Source organism: Trachinotus anak, unplaced genomic scaffold, assembly GCF_046630095.1.
Source record: "Trachinotus anak isolate AG129_WGS33_773 ecotype Australia unplaced genomic scaffold, CSIRO_AGI_Tana_v1 ptg000015l, whole genome shotgun sequence".
NCBI lineage: Eukaryota > Metazoa > Chordata > Actinopteri > Carangiformes > Carangidae > Trachinotus > Trachinotus anak.
Window position 1 is genome coordinate 8,747,446 of NW_027273866.1, and position 25,509 is coordinate 8,772,954.

Consider the following 25,509-nt stretch of genomic DNA (forward strand, 5'->3'; position numbering starts at 1 on the left):
ACTGTACAGGCAGCTTTGGCCCCTTCAGGCTTCCTTCAACCTGTGAACAGAGTTGAAAAAGACTGGATAGCTCCCTGTTACAACATACTGTACGTTACTTATGGTAATTCTAAGATCCTATAGACTTTTTTATACCCACACACACATTTTAACATGCTGTATAGTTGCAAGCGCTGTTATGCAATGACTGATGATCAGAGCATCACTTCTCTACGTTCATACATTAGAATATGACCAACTGGACATAAACTGCTTTCAAAACTTCAAGAAATAAAGTATGCAAGGAGAACACATGCTGAGCTTCTCCAGCAGTCTCATGTCCCAGGTTGTATAGCTGGATGTGTAATTATATAAGACTACGCAAAGTCACAATTTCCCATTCATTATTTTTAGTTTGGGGACCAACCAAGAATGAAGAGGAAATTGTTATCACGGTTCTTGTAGATGGCAGCAGCTGTTGTCAAACCCTGCATCTTCTCTGCTCTATCAGGGGAAGATCATCTCCAACAGTTCCTCTTGAGGTTGCGCAACAGTTTAGTGCAGCAAGTATGCAAAAGATGCACTTGTACAATAGCTACATCTGTATGTGTACTAATTTTCCTGCACTGAATCTCTACGGAAGACAGATCTCCCTGTCGTACAGTGCTACATCTCTTTCTGTATTCCTCTCCCCTCATGAGACAATGAACACATTGAGGCAAATCTGTTTCCACAGCCTGTGAATAAGAGACAGCCAGCTTTGTTTTTGCACGAGGGTGCGCACACACACATATGCGTGTGTGTGCTCGTGCGTGACAGATAAAGAACAAATGTGTTTGTGTACGGGCACACACGTTTTTGTGTATCCATGAGCAAATGTGAGCGAGATGCCTGCGTCATGCGTTCGCCATGTGAGTCACTTGCTCTTGTGTAGGGCTTTAAGTAGTGAGTAAGAGCCCTCTACTCCCTCGCCCGTCTCCGCTCTCACTCTCTGGGGCCCCAGCACACAACCAGAGCTTCCTCCTCTGCCTTTACTCCATCCAACAGGTTGCTTTTGTCAATAATGAATGCTCACAATGTGCTGCATGTCCACGAGTTTGAAATCGGAGATGGACTCAAAGGGAGGCAAACATGTGGCCACAATCACCTGCTTCCCTATTATTCCAGAAGAGCAATAAAACAAACACAAGCATTTTTTCCCCCTGTCTCCTCTGTCAGAAATCCCGACATGATGAGACGACTGAGGCTGTATTTGAATAATGGCTCCGTCCAGAACTGTCTTCTTCGGAGGCCTGCTGGGATAATTGCAGGTGAACCTTGGAGGAGATAGAGAACAGCAGTGCAGAGGGAGATAAGTAAACACACAAGTGACGTCTGTGGTTGATGACTAACGCTGTAGTGACTCCAGTACCCTCTGTCTTTCTTCAGAATAGCTGAAATAAAGGTTGCTGTGAGAGCTCTGCTGGTTTGCTCTAATCATTCTCACTGAGCCATAAAACATGGAAAAATATTCTTTATCCAAACAGGATATCACTGCTCCTCGTGTGCACAATCCAGATTTAGATTAATTTGGGAATGTGTCATGGTTTGTCAAGCTATAAACGGATGTAGAGCCCTTACTCTTCTGCTTTGTTATTTTTAAGATGTCACTGACATGGGAGTTCTTTGACATAGCAAAGCAAAGAAAAAAAAAAAAAACAACCTATTTTGTTGCAGTGTGCAGCGGTTTTTGGACTTATTCCACCATCTAGTGGTAGTGCATGTGCTGGCACACACTCGGCGGACACATCCTAATAACTGAGATCACAAGAGGTCAGTAAAACACATCTGTCTTTACTAACATCACTGCACATGTGAAAATGTGAATTACAATGCTGAACAAATGGTGCAGATATATTCGTCATTTACACATTTGATTAACTTCATTTTCAGAAACACAAAATAAAACATAGTGAATGAAAAAAAAAAAAAATCAGTACAATGTTTAAAAATGGCAGTTATGGGTGAAACCTCATTGGCACAAAATGAAGAAAAATAAGAGCAGTGCTCATTTGGACAGAGACACAGACGGAGGTAGAGATGTAAATAAAACAAAGCAAGGAATTAGAAATTAGGACACTGAAGGCCATTGAAAGGCCACTTTGTAAATTTACTAATTAAACTGAACACTAAAGAGATTAACAGCGGAGGAATAACAACATTCAATTAAATAGTACTATTATTTGAGATTACATTTGTAGCACCTTATTATTGCGGGGTCACTGTCTTGCTACCAGTTTTTCTGTATCACTTGTTCCCCAGCAGATGTAGAGTTCCTCCTCCTCCCCGACATCTCCATTCAAACTATAACAGCAGAACCCCATGGTGCAATAAAAGCAGGACCCATGCGGGTGGGGATATAAGAGGAGTTTTTATATTGGAATGTTTCTTTATTAATGCACTTAACCCTCTCTTGAAAAGCAGCACCACTTCGATCCGTATTCAACACTTGAAACTTCAGCAGATTTCATCCTCATCCTATATAGCCCCATCCTCATCCTCCTCTGGTTCTGTCAGGCTACCAGGACAGGGCTCCATGGTAACAGCGACGCCCATGCCGCTGCGTCCAACAGGCATCTCGGTCACAAACGTCCACTCGTTTCTTTCGGGACAGTAGCACTCGACGCTGGACAGGAAGCCGTGCTGGTTGAACCCCCCTGAATGGAAACACGCATGTGTTTAATGAAGCTGTAGATAAAGCAATTAGAGGCTGTTCAACAGTTGTGTCAATGAATAATTAAATTAAATCATTTGGCAATTTATTTTTCAACTCATAGATGGATTAATCAAATTATTTTTTTTAAATGGCAATTTCTACTTTTTGATTTTCCATTAATTTAATTTAGTGATGTGGTTTGTTATTACTTCCTGATCTGACATTTCATTTGTCTGCTTCATGTCTGTTTACTTTTACCAGCTGAACCACACTTTCCCCTATTTAATTAAACAGCACTGAGTCATTGAGCCACATTAGACATAAAACAATGCAGCCCACACTGTAGTAACAGAGGATCTCGCTGGTCACCTCCCGACCTGACTGTCTACTAATGAATCAGAATTATTCAAGTATTTTCTTTTTTTCTCTGGTTCACTTGCAACAGAACTGCAAGTCTCTTGATATAAACTTGTGATATTAAGGTATTTTCTACTATAGGCTGATTACAAAATGAAACCTCTAACTTATAATATACAAAATAAAACATCACAGACATTTTATCAACACTGATAACAGCAACATGTTTGACTCAGTGCTTCATCAGGCTCATAAAAAGGTACAACTGGCCTAAATACATGAAACTGTTTATGTACTAATTAGTGATGGCACATATAACAGGCCTGACTTTAGACCATCAATAGAAATTAATACAAGGGTCAATAAAAGTCTCATTTATGGCAAAAGACAAAAAATAGGGAAAAAAGATGAAATAGTTATATGAAAATGATAAAATAAACATTAATAGAATAAAATCTAATGAGAAGAAAAATAAAAAAATACTCAAAATAGCAAGATAGTAGCACATGTTGCTCTCATTAATGTTAACAAAAGATCCGTGATCATATCTTTCCTTTATTTAACTCATGTTTGAACTTTCAGTCTCTCAGTTTTAGTGATGTCACTGACCGAGGACGAAGATGCGTCTCTGGTGGACCGTCACTCCGTGTGCACTGCGACAGTACTGCATGGAGGCCCTGGGCTCCCAGACATTCCTGGCTATATTGTAACGCTCCACAGACGACAGCTGGCTCCTTCCATCATACCCTCCTATGGCGTACAGGTACGAGTTCACACACACCAGCCCTGCAAGAACAGAGAGAGGGAACGCAAAGGAACAGTTTGACATTTTGAGAAATAGGCTTGTTTTCTTTCATGCTGAGAATTAGATGATAACCACACTTGTATTTGTACAGTGCATATGCGGCTGGAAACAGGATCCAGGCTTAGCTTGCTTACCATAAAAACTGAAAAGGTGGAGACAGCTAGCCTGGCTCTGACTGAAGGGAAAATGATCTGTCTACCAGCATCTTTAACGCTCACTGGGTAACATATCTCATTATTTAATCTGTACAAAGTCAGACGACTAAAAAGGACAAGCTGTGGTTTTGCAGGGGGACCATTCTCTTGTACAGGCACTGTGAAGACTCCACAAATAATGTGGTAATTTGTGAGCTTTAGAGGTGCTGGTACGTTTTTTCTTTGACCTTTGGACAGTGAAAGACTAGCTGTTTGCCCCCAAGTTCCAGTATTTATGCTAAGCTAAGCTAACTAGCTGCTGGCAATGGCCTTATTTTGATTGTAGAGTGGTATCAATCTTCTCATTTAACTCTCTGCAAGAAATTGAATAAGTGCATGTCCCAAAATGACGACCAATTCCTTTAAAGGCCAGAACACACACACACACACACACACACACAATTAAAACTCTGACTTAGACTGAACTAAAACAAACACCATAATGATCCTGTTTATTTAAATCTCACATTGGTCCTCAGCACACACTCACCCAGTCCGCTGCGTATAGTGCTCATGGGAGCCAGTTGGTGCCAGGTGTTGGTGTCAGGCTGGTATTTCTCAGCAGTATTGCATCGGTTCTCTCCATCATATCCCCCCACCACGTACAGAGCCCCCCCACACGCCGCCACACCGGCCCCTAGACGAGCCATCGACATCGGGCAAACAAAGGACCAGCGATTCGACTCTGGATCCCACCTGCAAGTCAAACAGCAGTTGTACAGAGCTTGTAGTCAACGTAGCAACAATGTGTTGACAATTCTTTGATGACATTACATATTAGTCAATTAAAATGATTAATTGTAACAAGTGTCGGAGCTGCAAAACTTTAAATGTTTCAGAGGGGAACAGCTGTAAGCAGCAACCTTCTCAATCTACGCGAGCCAGTCAATTTTAAGTGGATTAGGTTAAGCTGGCAACCATGTTTGGCAGCTATTGACAAGCTTTATTTGAAGCCAAAGAGGCTGTAACAACACCACGAGCTGAGAGACGCAAGAGAGTCTACAAGACTATGTAGTCTGACAGGCATCAAATCTGTGCCACTGGTGTTTTTGAAAAAAGTGGGTTTACTGGTCACATTCAACTCATCATACTATAAGCTTTATGTCTTTTTAACATTTTTTTTAAAGGAACTGGTCATTTTTCCCAATGGGTATATTCGTTGTCTTTCTGTGAGTCAGAATCGATTTTCTTATCAGGATTTTAAAAATTATAATGCATTAATTCATGGAGGTTTTTGGAGAGAGCCAGGTGAACTGTTTCCACTGTTCTGTGCTAAGCTAAGACAGCCACCTCCTGGCTGTGGCGTCATATTTGATGAACTGATATGGGATCTCGTCCTCTAACTCCTAACAGGAAAGCAAATAAGCGTATTTCCCAACATGTCCAACTATTCCTTTAACAATGTAAGCTCTGTAAAGGCAAATAACACACAGTACGACAACAACAACAACGAAATCGATCATGATAAGGCAGGCTGGACCGCACGTTCTCCGGCTGGTTAATGATTAAAAGGTTATTGCCTCAGCTGTTGGCACTGGGTACACTCCAGCTGTAAACCGTAGATAGGATGGTGGCTGATATTTTATCACCTGCCCTCAAACACTGGTGAAGTGCCCTTGACAAAGGCACTAAATGCAGGGGGTCACTGTGCTGGCAAATGACCCTGTGCTCTGAACCCTGACGTTATTGCATAACGCATCTGCAACAAGGCACTTTGCTCAGTTTAGCGGGATGGTGCTGCTCCCTGTTGAATCTTTTGTTGTTTGGATTCACTTGGGAAGCATCCTCGAGCGCAGAGCCTTTTCCTGCCAACTACTGTAACTATAAATGCTCTAATCTGCTTTGATGTGTTTCGCATTGAATTTTCATTTCAATAGTTCTATCAGCTTTCATTATATTAGCAGCTTCTCGTGAGAAGCCTTCCAAGTGGCATGTGATCAGTTCTAATAATTCTCTTGTGACTAGCATCTTTTAGAAATCTATACCCTTCAATATTAAAAGGTATTATGGTTACATTTAAAGCAGAGTTCTTTGGATATGGAAAAGGAAGCTAATAGTATCAAAAGATACTGCCATTCTCAGACTTAGCAGTTTTGTTTTGTTTTTTTTAGTAATTGATTGAAAGTGATTTACAGCAGCATTAGAACTCCTCCCTGCTCAGCAAGATGTAAAGCATTCCCGACGTGATCGACATTCCTGGGAAGTGTGTCTCGACATGTTTTTAAACAGCCTGTGTCATCCTCTAATTAGGCTAAAAGGGTTACCTGAGAACTTCTCGGCTGCTCTTCAGGTTGAATGGCAGCTATTCATTTGATCTCTCTCACACCATTATCCATACTTACACTGAGGTAACTGCACTTAATCCGAGAATGTGTGCGTGTGAGGAAGGAAATCCCTGCTCATCACATTCATTTCTACTAAATAAGATGTCATTAAAATCAAATTACTTCTCGAGTGCCTTTTTAAACAAATAAATCCTCACACAAACACACACAGTGAGCACATCAGAGACGCCTAACCTCTCCACCGTGTTGTGATGCGTCGAGCCCTGGGATCCTCCGACAGCGTAGATGCAGCCATCCACCACGCCCACGCCGACCCTGTTCCTGGGGATGTTGAGGGAGGCTCGCTGGCTCCACTGGTTGGTCATTGGGTTATAGCAGCACAGGGCGCTGGACTCTATGTTGTTTTGAAGCGAGAAGTTCCTGCCCCCAACCTAGATTCATGAAAAGAGGGATTAGAAAACTGAGCCAGTAACTAAACCCACATATATCACATATAATCGTGTTGCAGTGTATTGCCCTGTATTGCACTGTATCCCATCCACTGGTAGTATGACATAACTGGTGCAACCTACAGTGTAGAGCAGTCCAAACAGCGTGCAGGCTCCCAGGCCGCTGCATGGAGTTCCCATGTCAGCCAGTTTTAGCCAGACATTCCTCCTGGGATCATAAGCCTCCATAGAGGCCAGTGAATGCTGCCGGTATCTGACCAGAGAAAAGGAAATAAAGAGTGGGGAGTTCATCAGCGGAATGGTCGGTGTAAAAGAGAGAGTTTTTACTCGGTGTATGCCATAAGATCTAGAACTTCAATAAGATAATTTCTCGCTTTTATATGCATTCTGTAAAAAGTCAAGAGTCAGGGAGGAAAAGGCCAGTGACTTGATATGTTGATATATCAGCCATTATCTAATCTCCCAGATGTCACTGCACATCCTGTTTCATCTGCGCGACTGCAACAGAATTACTGACTATTGACAAACTTTTGAAGTTAATAATGTTCTTATACGGATGAAAAAAAACAGCATAACATGACTGTTAAATAGCTAGAATCAGCTCAAGAGACACAGTCCAAGTGTTCCTAACCATGTGGTGATTTATGACATTTGTGGATGTGGAACCACAGAAGAACTGGGAACAAGATAACAGTGTGGGGCTGCTCTCTCATTTTATTTATTCATTTCATAATAATTCTTATCATTTTAGACAAAAATAGGTCAACATGCAGAACTTCACTATAAATAAAGGGCTTAAAAAACAAGGAGGATTTATACATGAACCTTGAGAGCACAGCAACTCTGTAAGGAAGACAGAGTGGACAACATACTAACAGCCACTGGGTGGCAGAATGAGACACCTTCTGGAGTCTAATGTGACTTTCAGAAAAACAAGCACGCACAGGTTATGGTACTGGAAGTGGACACCAAAGCCTCAGTTTCTGATTATCAACTTCAGAAATAGGTCCTAGACTGTCTTAGAAGAGGTCTGCAACTTTTGTGCAAAGCAATGTTGTTGAGGAAACCATATGAGTTAACTACCCGCCAGCCACATAGATTAGTTGAGTTCCACGGTTTGGTGCAGGAGGCAACTTCCTCAGTGTCATGTCCTGGAAGATTTTAGAGAGGAAGTCCTTACAGGAATTGGCCTGGAGGTAAAAAAAAAAAAAGGACAGAAAATTAAAACCTGTAGAGTTTGTGACTGAGTAATTATTTATATTATACTATAGTTTATACAATCTGGTTTCTTCAGTGTTCTGTCTGAATCATACAGAAATTTTGTTCCATTTCGTTTGTCCTTTTTACTGGGATTTGTGCGATTCTTTTTTGTTTGTTTTTTTTCTTTTTGTTTTTACAAAACTCACCTGTCTTTGCATTTCTGTAAAAAGAAAACATACTCTAAGGCTGTGGTTTACCTTACTGAGGATGGGGCAGGACAGGAGCTGGTTCTTCAGGAACTTAGGAGGCAGAGCGTAGATATGAACTGCGTTCAGGAGGGCATGTAGGTACTGGGCTCTACCCTCCATGTCCCAGCCGACCCAGTCTGTGCAGGCCTTGTACACCTGACATGGATATAAACAGACATATTAATATATCGTTTGTCATTTACATCTAGATAGAACTTGGACTAATATGCTATTTGAAGTATGCATTTCTGTGACTTCCAGTGTTTTTCTATGGTTTTGATAAAACATGTCCATCTGGTCCTTCAGTCACCGCTCAAGCTGATGATTAAACCACCACACATGCGCAACTGAATCATCAATTACAATATTCAGCACGGTTCTTACTGTTTAACCCAAATTGTGTTTGCATTTTACTAATACAATCACCCAATACAAGAATAATTAAAAAACACAAGATATATGCCCATTAGTCAAGTTTTAATTAGCTCTTTAAATGCTACCCACCTCAGACTCACATAGCACCTTCAGACTGTCCTGACTGATCAGCTCCAGCAGTTGGCAGTGAGACAGGCTGAAGAACTCGTCTTCTTTAGTCACCTGAGGGACACAACAGGACACAAGTGCATGAGCAGATGAAGGTGTGCTGACAACTGAATACACACATTTTAATCCTTTTGCTGATTTAATTTCATTTTCAAGTTAAAGGATGTTACAGTGATTAATTTGAGTAAAGGTGGGTAGGTGTTATAGTCTTAAATTATAGATGAGACACAGGTATAGAGAGTGCATCATCATCAGTGAAAGGGAAAGAGAGAACATCTGCATTATACTGGCAAAATGAAAGTATAAAGTATAGGTACTGTGATACAGCTGGGGTGCCCAAGCGTGTCTTTGACACAGATGAGTGGTCTTTGGTTTTAGGCAACCATTAAACACCGCAGCTGCACTGTTCCACAGTTATCAAAGCACAGCAGCACAGCTTTGCCCTGTGCCCTGCGCCTGCCAGGGGTTTTAGTTCAGGCAGAGGCCGCTGCACAGTCTGACCTCAGCACTGAGCTGAGAGCAGTGGAGGAGCTGAGGTCGATGGAGAGCTGACTGGCAGCAAGCAAATGCAAAGTGCGAGCTCAGGAGAACTCAGTTAAGGATCTAAAAGAAGAGCTGGATGTAACCGAGACTGGGTTACGTCAGTAGAAAGAGAAGGCAGAGGAGCTAAAAGAAAAGATGGCGGGTCACATGAAATCACACACCAACAAAGATATTAATTATCTGGTGGAAAAGATGGGTCACTAGCAAATGACCTATGGTAATTTTACTCTTGAATAAACAAACATTTTATTCTTAAGGGGTCAAAAAGTTGCAGCTGACTTTCCTTTTATTTTAAACCAAACAATCCAGGTGTCGGCTAGGAGGGAACAACTATCACCTGATGTGAGCCAACCTGAAGGAAATGATAAACAAAGCAATTTGAGCAGAAGAACTTTAGCAGCACTGAGATGTTTTTTCAGAGAGGGCCTTCTCCGTGACTTTGAGTGGAGCACTTTAAACAACACTCACACGGTGGATGACCAGAAAAGCCACCACACGGGTGCAGCACTGCACAGGAACAAATGTGTATTTGTGTTTTCTATATTTGCGTCTCACCTCATTGAAGTGTGTATTGATATACTCTCGGCTTCTTTGGTGCAGCTCTGTGCAGCCAATCTCCTCAGCAAAGCGGGCGATGCCAATGACATTGGCTGGCTCTAGATGCTTCATAAGGAAATCACAGCATGCCTTGGCCACATCCTCCATCTGATACCTTATAGAAAAGAAGAGAAAAGTAGAGAAAAGAAGAGAAAATGATTAATACCTATAATATAATGCCTATACTTTCTCCACCTGAAAGTATAAATTCATTGTTTTTTTTTTTTGTTTTTTTTTTAAATTTATTTAACTGGTAAATACTGAAAGATTGATAGGGTAGCAGGCCACAGAAATCTAAGTCTGTGTCTGTTTTCAGGTTTCAGCTGTTTTCAATGACTCAGGATTATCTTTTCAACACCATGTGCTACTGTTTATGTATGTTTACCTCATAGCAGCCAAAAGAACGTGCAACACACACTTCTCTCCCACTGTGATGTGGGAGGTGTAGGCAAAGTCAATGAGCCGTCCCACCACCTGGGGGCAGACATCGCGCAAAGTGATCTCCGAGGCTCGACACTCTTTGAAGCTGCTGGTGAACATGGCTCTGAAGTAGGGGCTACAGGAGGCCAGTACGACCCTATGCACCTGAAAAAAAGATGGTGATAAAGAAACATTGCATTCACTACATTTGTGTCAGTGAGGGAATGACAAACTGCCCTCTGCTATGGAGGCCCAGAACTGACAAAATGTAGTGAACGGTTATCAGACAAGTTAAAAACACAACTGAATATATCATGAATGATATAATTAAATGGAGATTAAAAATACATATGAAGCTTAAAACTTTTCCTTTAAACTCCAGTCAGTTGATGAAAAAAGCAAAAAGCTTTTCAGTTTTTCCCTTACAACCTTTCAGTAGATAAAATAAATTCAACTTTTTTACTCTTATAATTTATTTTTCAGCTCTTTCCCTTTTTTGGGTACAAATATAATCAAATGACCTATTTTACAGGATTTTAAATTAAACATAAATAAATAATAAATTACATGTAATTATTATGAATTAGATCTTTAATTCAAATTAAACATCATTAAATGTGTGCCGATTGTCTGACATCTCCAATACAACATTCCCCATTCCTCTCATGCTTTTATGATAATGAAATGGGCGTGTCCTAATATGTCCAGAGCAATGATTGGTCCAGGGTTTGTGTTTGTGTGTGCATGTGTATGTAACATCTTTGGAGTGTGTGGCTAGCCAGCTTACCTGAAAACACTGGTAGCTTAAAACACCGAGCACCACTCAGCTGAAGCTAACCTTCATCACAAAACAACACCAGCCAGCAGGCAAGCCCAGGGTTATATCGTCATGGGTCTTATTTTGTCAGAGTCTCAAAGTCCAAAATATTACATTCATTTTTGCTTAAAAAAAATGACTTAAACCGACTAATTGTTTTAACTAACTTAACTTAACAGTAAGTAAGGCATTTTAGCTAGCAAGTGAACATAAACACAGTTAGCTAGCTAAAACTACTGTTTGGTTCACAGGCATGATGCTTATGTCTTCACAACTTATCTTACTCTTCAGGTGCATGTTTCATGTCTTGGACTACACGGTGTGTGTGTAGACTTATTTTCATCATTTAACCTAAAATTTCCAAATATGGGAACATGGTGTGAAGTTAGGGACTGAGAGGGTAAAAATATGGGAAATTACAAAGTAGGCCATTTATACTGTAGGTCATTTTTAACTACCAGGTACCTATTCTCATATACAGGGTACATACAGATGGCCATCCTGGAGAGCAATACATAGGTCATAAATAATGCAGTTGTCATGCTATGAGTATGTACAATAGTACAACAATATTATCTATTGATGCACCCAGCTGTATTATTGACTTGTCTAATAACCTGTTACTACGTTTAGTCAGTTGTCGGCCTCCATAACGAGCTAGTACTTTGAAATTGTGAAGCAATCCTCTAACAAAATGGCACAAACTGCTTTTTTGAAGTTTAACTTAGAGCATGTCTCACCTTGAAGTCCACAGTTTTCTCCTTGTGCGTGACATGCAGCACCAGGTCACACAGCATCTCCTGCCGTCTGAACTCGTCCATGACCTTCAAGGATCTGGAGGCGTGGGTCTCAACCGTGTAGTCAAGGTACCCAGACCCGTGCATTGAGGGAACTACAATAGCTGAGAAATCAGAATCACGCGTGGGACGTTTCTTCCTTATTGGGCAATGCATTTTGGGAGAGAGGAAGAGGAGAACTCCAGAGATATTACTTTTTCAGTCTCAAAGTCTTCTATAGCTTCTGAGTTCTTACCCCACTGGGGTCAGGCTGTCAACGGAGGAAATCCTTGTGGTCTTTATCTCATCAATGTGAAGACTCCAGTGAGCAGATGTCTTTAGTTTCTCCATTTTTATGCAAATTTAACACAAAAATCTATTCAGACAGTAGACATTTCCCAAGAAAGCAGGGTGATGAACTGTGTAATAGTACTATCCATTGATGATCCCAGTAACAGCCAGCAGGCAGAGCAAGCAGTCCACAGGAAAAGCCAGTTGCTGCATAAAAATAAGTTAAGGTCATATGCTTCTCTGCACAAACACGATGGGTCAACAAACTTGCAGACTGATGGTGAACCACATAATATTCCCTCATCTACAGGTCCTGGCTCCAACATGACTGACGGCCTTTGTGTAAGGATCAGACAGTTCCCACAGCATGAGTCAAACCATCTTAATTAAATTGCTGTTAGTCCAGATTTTACAGGTTTCAGGGTTCTGAAAGTAATCCATTCTGACTTTTCAGGGAGCCCTCCTTAATTTGGTTCCACAGGAGAAGGAGAAGTAGTTGGCAAAGAAGTGGCTGGCAAATATCTGTAGCTGCACAATCAGATGTATCCTGGCAAGGACCTCGTCTGCTGCAATGCTTATCCTGCAAAAAAGTTGTAAAAAAACAGAGTAAGCTTAGAAAGATGAGAGACTTTTAGTGGTTTGAAAAATAGCTAATGGAATCAAAATCTCACGTGTTTCCTCCTCGTATGTGTGGGAGTTTGAGTCACACACTCAGAGTTTCACTTCCTTACAGCTAAAGCAGAAAAGACATATTCTGGTTAACTGCTTTATGCCACAGCATTCGCCTAAGAAAATGGTGACTGTATTTTTAATTTGGTTACTTCAGGGCGAGGAATTTTACAAGGAAAAGATTCTCATATTTCATTTCTAAAAAGGATCATTGTAATGAAAGCACTGTCATTCCTATATTGTTTTATTTCTAATGAGCTGCTGAATGGACTTCATTTATTAACTTTGGTCTGGGCCTCAATATGGAAACAAGAAGAAGAAAGCATTTACCCTTACAGTACAGGCAAAATGATAACCTCTTAAGGTAAATATTAAACCGTAAAATGTAGTATGAAATTCCACTCATTTAGACATAGTGTGCATTTAAGGCATTTTTTCTAATGTACCAGAGACTTACTAATAGTTGAAAACCTGATATTCAATTGAGTGTCATATATGTCAAAGAAAAACAACAATTTGAGAAGCTGGAACCAGAACATGTCTGATCAAGAAATCCATTAATCTGCTAACCATTGCAGATGTCACCAGAAAACTTTTGCAAGGTCATGGGGACCTCAAAGCTCTTGTTTTCCTTTCTCTTCACTTAAAACTGATCAGCCAAGAAATTGGCTGTTAGGCTGTGAACAGTCACACTCAGTGTGTGAGTCACAGAGGAATGACTGAGAATCTGCAGCCAGCTGATAAACATAAAGAAAACACAATGAGACTATTTAAAACAACAGACAGTACGAATTGAATTCCTACCAGAAGTTGTTGCTCACAAGCCACTCTGCTGTTTCCCTAAAACCACATTGACTTCTATGTAAGACTATATGGACAAAAGGCATTTCATTTAAGAAATGACTTGACTGTTCAAGAAACAAAGCAATACAAACAATTAAAAAAGAAAAAACAGAAGAAAAAAACCAAAACATTCACCTCTATGTTTCTACTTATTCTCTGGGTATGTAGTAAATTTACTTCCTACTGTCAGAGCCAACTCATCTCTGTACTACTGGAACCTGTTGGACAATGACTCTTAACTTAATAAATGTCAACACACACTAATAACTAGAATGACACGATTCCTGGAGCCAGGTCAACAAAATTTAATAGGTTCCTCCCTCACCCGTGCCCCATCCCTCCACCAAGTTTGATGCAAATCAGTTCAGTATTTTTTTTGCGTAATCCTGCCGACGAACAAAAACACACAAACAAACAAACACCGGTGAAAGCTTGGAGGTTACAAATGTCTGCCTCTTACATAATAAGAGCACAGAATTAGACACTACCGGGCAAATGTTTTCAAACATCCCCGTCTTATCAAATCTCAGGGATTGCGTTTCTGCAGTTATTGTCAATAACCCTGAAATTAGACAATGTAAGGTGTACGAGTTTTTGATGGTTTCATTGAAAGATCTTTGTCTTTGCAGCCAGGTACGTGTGGAGGACATGATGTAAGCACTGTGTGTCAGTGTAACATAATTATATGGGCGTGGGTGGTGCACCTGTGTCTAATGAAGTGCTAATTAAGAGTCTCATTAGATTCTTGCCAGTTAATAAGCCCCTCACTTACAGTGGAGCGCTCCAGGCAGTTAGCATGGAGCCAAATGTCAGCTAATGAATCTGACTGCTTGTTGATCTTTGTGGCCCGTCTCAATACAAACAAACAAACAAACAACATGAGACAATATCAGCTGATTCGCTTTTTAAAGGAAATCGCTCAACATTTTGGGAAATGTGCTTCTTCGCTTTAATGCCAAACGATAGATTAGAGGATTGATACGAGTTAGCTTAGCCCCAAGACGGGAAGCAGCAGCTACAGCCGGAATTATTCTCCTCCAAAGATAACACATGAATGCCTCTGTCAACCTCTGCAGAGGAGGGAGTTACAGGTAACTTTCGGTCGCCGAGGAGCTGACGCGGACACCTCCCAGATCTCAACAATGTGTCATGCAGATCAAACCAGTTCAGTGCTCGGCTCAACTCCTGACAAGAGGTGGATTCAGGACAGAAACAGAAAAAAGAAAGTAGTATTCAAAGTAGGTACAAAAACAGGACCGCAGAGACTTCTACAAACAATAAAAAAAAAAAAACCCAAAAAAACTTAAAGTTCACTGATTGTACACAAACCATGGTGCACTATCAACAATTTGTGGTTTCAAGGAAAGTCGTCTTGGCTGGAATCTTGTGCAAAGCTAAGCTAAAATATGACAAGCATCTCCTGGCCGTAGCCTCATACAGTATATCATACAGACACGAGAGTGGCATCAGTCTTGTCATTTAACATATTTCCCCAAAGCAGCAAACTTCCTCCCTTAAACATAAAGAGAACTCAAAACATTTCTTGCTATTATTCTGTATTGTTACAGACCACAGTTGTGACTAACTCCTCAGCGCTCTTTAATGGACAAACTCCTTGTTATTTATACATAATATTGTCACAGCCCGAGTGTCGGTCAGGCTCTACTAAAGAAAGAAAAGACAAGTTGTTAGCTTTCAGTTGTTACTGTGAGGAGGACTATATCTTTGTGCGCTGTGCCTCATACTATCAGAAAGCATTCAGAAACTGAACAGAAAGGTCAGGCAGATGTTTAAAAAGATGCAAATGCTAGCATCAGCTGAACATAGGGATTCTGCAATAAAACTTTTCCTCTCCCTGCACCACTTCTGATACTTAAACTTGTCAGAAATCAGAAACAAATGTAAAGTCTGTAAACCTCCTTGCATGAACTCACTGGGGTCATTTTCATGTGAGGTCACAAGACACCAGGGATAGCTGTGGTCCTATAAAATTAACTGAATTGAACATTTAGTTGAAACGCTGACTTTTATAATGACATTCACAGAGAAACTGTGTTTAATGTGGACTGGTCATGTCGCCGATACCCGATCCACTTAATAAAGTCAGCAGCAGCATAGATACCGATCCAGGGGAATTTCTAATGGGCTTACATTTGCAATACTTGGGAATTATCCTGAAAATGCTCAAATACATGGTGTTAAATGCTTTTAGCGTGTCTCTTTACATGCCACAGAAAACCCAGAGCAACGTGAAATCTCTGCATTCCACAGAGTGTCACTCGCTGCCACAGCTTGAAGCAGAACAAATCGGCTCTCCAGCTGGAGAGCAAGAAAAGACGTCTGCTATGCTGCCCTTTAGCGGCAGCGCATCCGTCTGTATAAAGACCCTTAGAATCAATAGCAGCAGATCCCTATTTAGCATGAAAGGGACAAGAGTCTAAACCACAGTGACCCCCTTGAGGATCACAGGGACACTTACAGCACCTGCAGTTTGGTGTTATTTGGTTTTCTGTCTCAGCAGAATTGATCAGATACTGTTTTGACTCAGTTTTTGTTTCTCCTTTACTGAGCCAACCACATAAAAAGGTTATTGCTGGGTTGGTCTGGCAGAGTGCAGCTTTGCATGGTTGCACAATCAAATCTGTTCAGCCTGTTTGCTGGTCATATGACCAAAAGTGTGAGACAGAAAGGGAAGAAAGGGATCCAGAGAAAAGAGAGAGATTTTAAGGGCAACATACAGTGAGAAAGAGAGAGAGAGAGAGAGAGATGACAGGAGTAAAAGGGGCCATGATTAAGCTGAAGGGAGTCCAAGGAGGGAATAAAAGAAGGGACGTGAGGGACATTAATACAGTGAGCTTCTCAGTTTTCCATAAAGGGCCATTGTGCTTGGATATATCAGCCTGTCCTACTCTCCTGATCAGGCTTTAAGGGGGTTAACAGTGAATTACTGTGTAAACACAGTGTGCAGAGCTTGGCTACTATATAAAGCATTGCTCAAGCCTGCAGGGACTCTGTGAGAACACTGTGACACAAGTCCGGACCAGTTTATTGATCTCAATGAGGTTTCATAATCCCTGTTTGACCAAGGTCCTGACCAGTAACACTCTAGGTGGTCGTAGTGTTTGCCTCTCAAATGGCTGTTTGCAAGTGAGAAGAGGAGCGAGCAGATGACTGGCGCTTCATTGAGAAAATGAATCAGCCTGTGACTCATCTGTTGACCAATGTCAAAGAGGAGATCTGTGCTCTTCATCTAAAGAAATTTGGCGCTTTTAAATATGAAGAATGAATCATTATAAGTCACCGATTCTGGCAACAAGACACTGTTTAGCCGAGCTTAATGCAGAATTTAAGAAGAGCGAAGAGAGGCAGAGAGAGGGAGAGTTAACCATTTACAGACTATTTCTGTTGGCAGATGGTAGACACAGCAGTTTGGCAGTCTACTGACTCTGGCCAGTGCAGTCAGCTGTGATCTGCACATACAACAAGTGACCGGACTTCTGACAGGAATGACAATACCCTAGCTTAACCTGTAAAAATATGTTGTCCCGAACTGCTGAGCTGTAATGACCACATGTCTTTTGAAAAGTTTTGTAACAGCAGTGACACAAGCTCTTCTGCCATGTCATCGTTCAGCTGCCCTGACAGCTGATCGAGGGTCAAAGGTTGCTGATGACAAACGTGCTGTTCCTTTTGTTCTGATATAACTCCCCGAGTAGAAGAACAGAGCATCATAGAAGCACTGCATCATTTAAGCGTCACAGCAGCGCACAACTCTGGAGGATCCTCATATTTTGTTTTACATTCAATTTGAGGAATTAAAGAATGTAAAAAGCCTCCTCTGAAGACATTTGATGTATGGAAACTCCAGCCAAGTGCTGCTCACTACACAGTCTAAAATAACACTTGAGTATGGAGAACAACAATCCCAATGCTCCCTCCTGACCACACACTTAACCATATCCAAAGCACTGAACATACAGTATGCTGATTTATCACTAAACAAAGAAACTCTTCCTCATCTGTGGTTTAAAAAAAAAAAAAAAAAAAAAAGTACGTACACGTAACATTGGAAACACTGAAATGATCAGTCTGATGTTTTGACGCATGCAATATGACAAAAAGAAAGAAATGCAGTGAGTTTTGTTCAATGGTGCATTCATTCTAGGTCTGCAACGAATGTTTACTTTCATTTATTTTTCTATTATTTTTTCAATGAATCAACTAATTCTGTCACTGGTCAGACTAGGAGTCTCAAACCTTGAAAATATTTCCTATACTTTCACAGAAAAACCTAGAACCAGCTATTTAAACTTCTTCCTGAATGATGAATGATGTTGTTCACTGGCTGATTTCATTGTACCTAGAGCTTAAAATATTACAATATTATCATATTATATTATTTAATTTAATTATATTACTGATAGAAACTTGCTCTGCAGCTGTGTTGATAATCAACTCATCATTTAATTCATCATTTAAGTCAGCAAAAAGCCCTCTCAAATGTGAGAATATGCTGCTTTTCCTTGTTTTAAACTATTGGTCAGACAAAAGGATTAATCAGCCAATCAGAAAAATAATCAGAGGATTAATCAATAATCGGTTTTTGACTGCTTGTTAGACAAATAAGTAATTTAAAGAGCCACTTTGACTTTGGGAAACTGCCATTGAGCTTTTTCCAATGTTTTATGGCATTTTACATACCAACATCCATTGATTGATAAGAAAATAATCAACAGGTTAATCAATAATGAAATGATCATTAGTTGCATTTGCATTTTTGGAGTAATGTTTGTGTATGTCCACCAAATGCCAGAAAATAGGTCTACTGAAAAAACCCAGAGCCCAAAGTGACATATTTAAATTGCTTGTTTTGTTGACAACCAACATTCAAAAATCACAATCTGACGTACAATGATATACAGAGGGGAGAAGCAGCAAATGCTCACAATGGAGAGGCTGGAACCAGAGAATGGTTTAATTAATGATTAATCGTTAAAAAAAAAATCGACTAATCGATTATGATAATTAATTATAATTAGCCTGTGTTTTAAACACAATGTTTTTTTAAAAAAAAGCAGAACAAATGAGCAACAAAACAGCCTAGAAATGCAATCCAAACAAAGTTTCAATTCCCTTTCGGGAGTCTGCGCACTACGGAGGAAATAAACTGAACGGCCGACAGCAGAATTATAAACTACAGCGCCCACGGACACTGTTCGCGTAGCGGTGTTGTAATAAGTGGTGTCACGGGTGCTGCCGTAAGACCACATTCACACAAGACCCGCGTTTTTATGCGTTACAGTGATTTTACCGAAGGGCGCGTCCGCTCAACGCGTCAAACACTTTAAACATTTTACCAGCCGCGGAGTCACTCACCCGAAGCGACAGCTCCGCGGCAGCTGGGAAACTCCATGTCACAGCGCACCACACCGCAGAGAGCAGTTGCGAGAGTTTACAGCAAGACTTGTCCACCCACGGGAGGTCTTCCCCCGGCCGCTGGCCTGAAGCTCCGAGTCCTGTCAGGGAACCAGCGGATGCGTCGCCCTCCGCGTTAAAAGGAGAAATGCGCGGAGTCGAGAGCGTCGCCGCCGCCGCTCTGCGTCGCCGCTGGCAGGCGTTCAAAGTCTGTGGTGGAGGTGGTGGGGGTGGGGGTGGAGGTGGAGGGGAGGAATTTCTGCACCAACATGACTCTGCAACTTTTTCGAGTACAATATTAAGCACAGTGCGGGCAGTACGCATGTTCACAGACCTGCATGGCAGCAAGTGAGGAGCAGCATTCCTCAAACTGAAACTGAAGATCGTCCGGGGTCGGGAGCCGTGCGAGGCTGTAACATGCTGCAGCAGGACAACAATTAGTCTTAGTTTTCTTGAGAAAACTAAACTAATTGATGATTCATAGCTTAAGCTCCGGATCCGCCCCAACGGTCTGCAAACGGTGAAGCGACTTTATTAGATAACAGTAAGAACTGGGGAAAACCGAAAGAAAGTACCGAAAAGAACCCAACTCTAAAAAGCAGTTTTAGGTGCAAGATAATAAAAAAAAAGTTGTTAAAGTTGCTAATAATCTTATTAACATAAATAATAGATAAAGATAAATAGAAAGTAATTTAAAAAGTACAGTTTCTCTTTTACTGCCTGTGCATTGACAAACTATCAGGGACTTATTTTAGATGCACACTTCCTGTCCCCAAGTAAACATCATAACCTTAACCTCTGCACAGCGACATACACAAGAAAAAAATTCTAATGCGTGTGTCACCCCAGAGTGAGTATACTGGCCTAGACCTGGCCACCCATATGAAAACTGCCACAGGCTCACAGACCAAGAGCCAGAGAGACACGGAGTCACCAAGAGAGAGACCCCAAGCTTCATGCAAGTCCCATTATGTATAGGTCCTTGAAAATTCTGCAAAATCTCCCCATGGCAAAGAAGAGTAATTAAGGTTTCTATAAAACTTGAAATTGCAATGCACATCATTTGGACATACCTTCAGAAGAGTCATGTTTGCTAATAAACGCAGCCGGGGAGATTCTGGCAGTGGTTTGTTAAACCCATCTCCAATACTTTTCCAAAAAGGAGAAACAAAAGAACAATATAGCATTGAGTGAAGGAAAGTACTGGCTTTATTTTGATGTTTTCAAGTTATCATACCCGTCTCCCATTTTCTTTAAGTCTAACCGGTGTATAATAATACCTGTGTATAATCTTGTAGTGTGAAATCTGTCCATTTCTAAGTGACCACACATTTAATAATGAGAATAAAATGTCAGCAGGTCAGCCACAATTCATTCCTCCAGTCACAGAAGACTTGTTCTTTCCTCCAAAAACTTCCTGCAGCTCCTCCTGCCAGGGGGGATCTCCAGGTGTAACAAGACCAGCTGGGTGATGTAATCCTTCCAGCAAGCATCTCTAGCGTCTCCCCCTGCCAAGTCCTGTCCAGAAATGCCCCAGAGGGAAGCAGCCGGCACGGGGCAGACTAGATGGAAAACCCACCTCCACTGGCACCTCGTCAGTGCTCTACCTAAGATTTGGGACCATTGTTGAGGTTTGGAGAAAAGACGAGTGAATTGTTTGAAAAATAAATCACTCAAGGTTCTCTTGCTAGCTTTTTCCAAGGCTTTTCAGGGCCTATCATGGTCTTCATTTGCAGATAGAGTTTGGTCAGTTGGCCACTTACCTGAGCAGTTTTTGGGTTGAAACGGGAGCGTTTCAAAAGCTCATTCGTGATCTAACAACTACATAAAATTTGGTAAAATTCAAACTCAATCAGCCGATGAAGACCAAACTTTTACATTCACTATTGCCAGTGGAATGAAAACCATTAAGCCTTCCTTTATGGGCCTTAAGCTAAATAAGGAATTTAATAAGATTATTCAGAAGAAAAAAAAGCTTAAGGGCTTATTTGCATTATGCTCCTTTGTATGATCCTTTTGTCCCAGAACCCTCTTTGCTTGGAGTAACTGCCATCTTCCCCCTCACCTGGTACCTTTTTCCTGGAGAGGACCATGTTCTTCGACGTGTTTGTGCTCATCCTGATCACATCAAACTTCAGATGTACCTTGATATCCTGTCCATGGATATCTCGAACAATAGGAGAGGTGACAAGCCACACCCTTGGCACACGGCCAAAGTAAATATGCTTGATTTAAATGTTAGGGAAAAAAACACAGCACTCGCTGAATATACAAAGAAACAGTGACTTGCAACCAGTGAACTCCCCTCACATGCTTTTCCCACTGTGGACTCATTTTACAGCTCTCCTTGATCTCTAGATCATCTGTAATAAAGGAAGACAAGTTAATCACAGTATATCCAGACGATGTTCTTTTTATACCCACAGACACTTTGAGCCCTTTTAACAAGTGAAAATGATAGAAATAGAGTTCAGCTTCATGTTTGGGTACATATCAGGTGGAGGTTTTATTTTGTAGGGCTGTGAATCCTGATCATATAGGTGAATATCTTACTGTCATCTATAGGGATCTTAATTAAGTGTGGATACTTTATTCTACCGACCTGAACACTCTGTCACTGCAGCATTCGCCTCAGCTCTCTGACAGTTGCAAACGGGTGTGTTTCTGCACGGCAGCATATTTTTGATAGTGTCAGCTATAAGGTGTCAGGAAGTCTACATGTTCTACACCACACCCACCAACATCAATAACATGAAACAAAAATGACTGCACAGCCAGGACAGGTTGCATCATATTACAACAGCCTGCCAGCTGCTTCACCAGATTATTGTTTCTGTCTCTCATTAAAGACTCAACAGCAAATCCATCATGATGAGAGATTTGGATAGTAATGCTGGAGAGGATGACCAGTGTGAAATCATGAATTAAGCTGATAATTTACTGCATAATAGCTGAGCATAGGACTTTTTTCATATACATTTGTCTCCTATTTTGACTTTTTCATCTTTATTATTTTCTGGAGTCTGGGTTTACTGTAGGTTACAGGTTATTTGGTTTGCCTTGAATTCTTATTTCCTTGTCTTGGTTATTTGATCTGCAAACCCTGTTAACAAAGCTAAGTTTAAACCTTTTCCTGGAGCAGTGAAGGTATAAATGTCTTATCTCAAATTATGGACAATAGAGACCATTCTCATTTACAGTGAGTTGCTTTTGTTGCCGAACACCCTATGGAATGCGACTCATATCTGATGATTCATTGTGATACACAAGCAATTAAAGGTGTGTTTTAAGTACATGCACGGGAATGTCCACGTGAGCATAAACACTCCAGATGTGCTTACCGAGCTGGCTCGGTAAATAAATAGAATACAGTTCAGTGTTTTGTTTTTTTTTTTAAAGTGCTGATGTCATCATTCAGAGGCAATAAATGCTTGATTGCTTTATGTGAATCAGGCATTGCTAGAAGAAGCTGATAGCGGGGGAAGAAGAACTCAGATCCTTTACGTTGTAAAAGTAACAATATTCTATTATTAGCTTAAGTTCTGCACTGACAGCAATTCTTGAGTAAATGTACAGAAACTATATAAGCTTAAAGGTTCTGTAAGCGATTGTCACTGCAACGAGATGTCGCACTAGGCCACCAGCGTCAGCCACGCCTCCAGCCTCTCTTCACTGGCCGACAGGGGTTGCAGCCCATGGTGGTCTCTCTTTCTCCGTCTGAGGCCTCTTTGGCTGAAAACAGGGTTTCTTCAGTGGAGGAAATTCTGGGAGGTGGCTTTCTACTTAACGCAATGAGGCGGTCACTGTGTCTTCATAAAGTCAGTTAAACAGGGAGGAACTTGAACACGTACCATGTGTGCACGTACACGCACTAACATGTACGTGCCAACGGGGAAGCTCCGACTACAGCACATATAGAGGGGGTGTGACTTTGTTCTCTGCTTAGGACGCCATTACTCCACCAGATCTTTAAAAAAAAAAAGTTTTTTGCTATATTATTGTTTAAACTTTTGTTTACCGAAAGGATAAAAAAATAAAAGTACTATGCAAAAAAAGAAAAAGCCCATGCGTGTGTTGTACCATTATATATTTTATTAGACCAGTGTTGCTGACGCATTAAAGACCCTGAAAACATATTTTCTCAATCAGCTTCTTACTGAGAGCAGTGGGATCTCTCATGGACTCAACATTTTCTGCCAAAGTTTGAACAGTTTTGTTTATTTCAGTATGAGTGATTCTTTTTCTTAGAAAATAAAAGCACTGAAATATTTGGTCCGTGAGAGGCTGCACGTACCGCCTTGGCAACCAAAAACAGACACTGATGCATTTTATGTTGGTACTTTAGTCTCTAACAATGCTTCATATTTTTTAGGCTGATCATATGTTTTGTATACAAAATATTATTAATCTTATTAATCTTATAAAATACCTGGAGTAAAAAGTGCAGTATTTCCCTCTGAATTGTAGTGGACTAGATGTATAAAGTGGCGTGATGTGGAAACACTGGAGGAAAGTACAAATACCAAATTTGGCCTTCAGCACAGTACTTGAGTAAATGTACCTGGTTTCACTCCACCACTGGAAACTGACTGGAACACACTCAACAAAACTGAGAGGCACATTTTTGTGACAAAAAGCCTCCACGGTCAGGAACAGAGCAGCTATGTTGTGGCTGGAGTCATGCTAAAGACTTTTTACTTTGATAGCCGTTTTGAAACTTTAATCAAATACTTTTATTTTGCTGGGTATTATTATTATTTTTTTTTTTTTCAGATGAATGCCCATGTCGATTCAGTTTCTGTGGCCCAGGCAATTGTGCTCAAGTCCATTTACTGCTACAAGGAAGTAATAACACAAAATACAACGGCACGATGACACAGCACAATGCTGGCCACATTTCTTTTCTGTCAGTGACTACATCCCTTCTGTCCTCCTTATTATCAGCCTCTGTGCTTCATCCACTACTGCACCTATCCTCTCCTCCTTCTCTTTATGTCTTTATTGCTCTTCATCCATTTCCATATCTCTGTGGGCTTTGCCATCCTCTCCTCTCCTTCCCTCTCTCCTCTCCTCTCCTCTGTGGTAATGAGAGAGAACTGTAGCTTAGATTCTTCTTGGCACCAGATTTTACTTCTCCACATTAAACAACCCATGCATATCGGACTCCAACAAAAAGACCTTGTTTGTTTGTGAACACACTTTTTGAATTAACGGTTGATGTGAAAATGCTGCTGAGTTCCTATCGAGGCTGGCTGTGCTTGGCGGAAGAACCGCAGGGTTTTATGGACCTTTGTGTAAGTGTGATAATGAGAGGGGAGGGAAACTTGACATCATGCACTGTGAACGTGTTGCCCTCTGCTGTTTGAACAAAGAAACACAAGCAATCATGAAAACACAGAAATACAGTGTACAGGCCGTTCTGATGCGATAGGGGCACCCGCACACACATTTTGCCAGAACTCTAAAACTACTGAGCTTCAGTTCCCTGCTCTTGTCATCACACAATGTACATAAAAATTTTTCAAACATACCAAAAATAAGATTTTTTTTAGGAAATATTTGTGACACAAAACTATTGCAAAAAACTAGACTACATGGACATTTAAGACCCACCTATGCATTTAAGGGATTGAAGATGAGTAATTAAAAATACTCTGCTTTTAACGAAACTTTAACCTCTCCTAACCTCTGTGAATTTTTATAATTAGACAGACATTTTCATTTACAGTAATGTTCTGTAATTTCCATTGAGGCTGATTTCATTTTCAAGGGAGACCTGAGTGCGTGAAAAGATTGATAACATCATTCGAAAATGTGCAGTTTATCAAGATGCAGAGAAATAAAAGTAATGCACATTAGAAATCACGGTCAAAAAATGTAAACACTCATAATTAAGAAGGTTCCATCATTGAATGAAGTGCTGCCATGTGAAGTATTAAACTGGCAAATATAGGTGGTCCTGTCTGTCACCGCAGACAATCCAGAGGGGTAAAAAAATTGGAGCTGACATCAACACCATGCCAGTGTTCAACCACTAAAACTGGAGGCCTCCTCAGACAACACTGCGACGCTGTAGTCCTCCCTTTGTTTCTTTTTTTTTTTTTTTTTTTGGTTTCATTTTTTTTGTTATAGTGGTTTATGTTTAGATGCATGATGCCCATCACCAACAACACATTGGGCCCAGATGAGAGGGGGCAGAGAAAGAAGGAGAGAGGGAGAAACAGAGACAGAGAGAGAGAGAGAGAGAGAGCACGGTTGATGTACATCTGTCATGCATTATTGCGGTGAATGCCAGTGCTGTTATCCTGGCTTTAGAAACTATGTGAGGAAGGGGCTGATGGGTCCTCTTTAAATCACAATCTGATTCCTCCTCCTCCTCACTG

The 25,509-nt window shown here is 40.9% G+C and overlaps 1 protein-coding gene across 2 annotated transcripts; it reads right to left on the minus strand.

The window, feature by feature from the left end:
- Positions 1-1,792: 1,792 nt before the first annotated feature.
- Positions 1,793-19,353, minus strand: keap1a (kelch-like ECH-associated protein 1a). Of its 2 annotated transcripts, none has more exons than XM_071498160.1 (12): positions 19,088-19,348; positions 11,873-12,779; positions 10,281-10,480; positions 9,854-10,010; positions 8,717-8,809; positions 8,222-8,368; positions 7,848-7,954; positions 6,888-7,017; positions 6,550-6,746; positions 4,521-4,726; positions 3,641-3,817; positions 1,793-2,675 (listed from the first exon to the last, which is right to left on the minus strand). In XM_071498160.1, exons 2-12 carry the CDS (start codon positions 12,083-12,085, stop codon positions 2,497-2,499), a joined length of 1,806 nt encoding a protein of 601 aa, XP_071354261.1. In that variant the 5' UTR covers positions 12,086-12,779; positions 19,088-19,348; the 3' UTR covers positions 1,793-2,496. The 2 variants fall into 2 exon arrangements, 1 of the variants encoding a protein (XP_071354261.1); XR_011693639.1 differs by lacking the exon at positions 1,793-2,675 and adding an exon at positions 3,971-4,390 and having other exon boundaries at positions 3,679-3,817; positions 19,088-19,353.
- Positions 19,354-25,509: the final 6,156 nt, after the last annotated feature.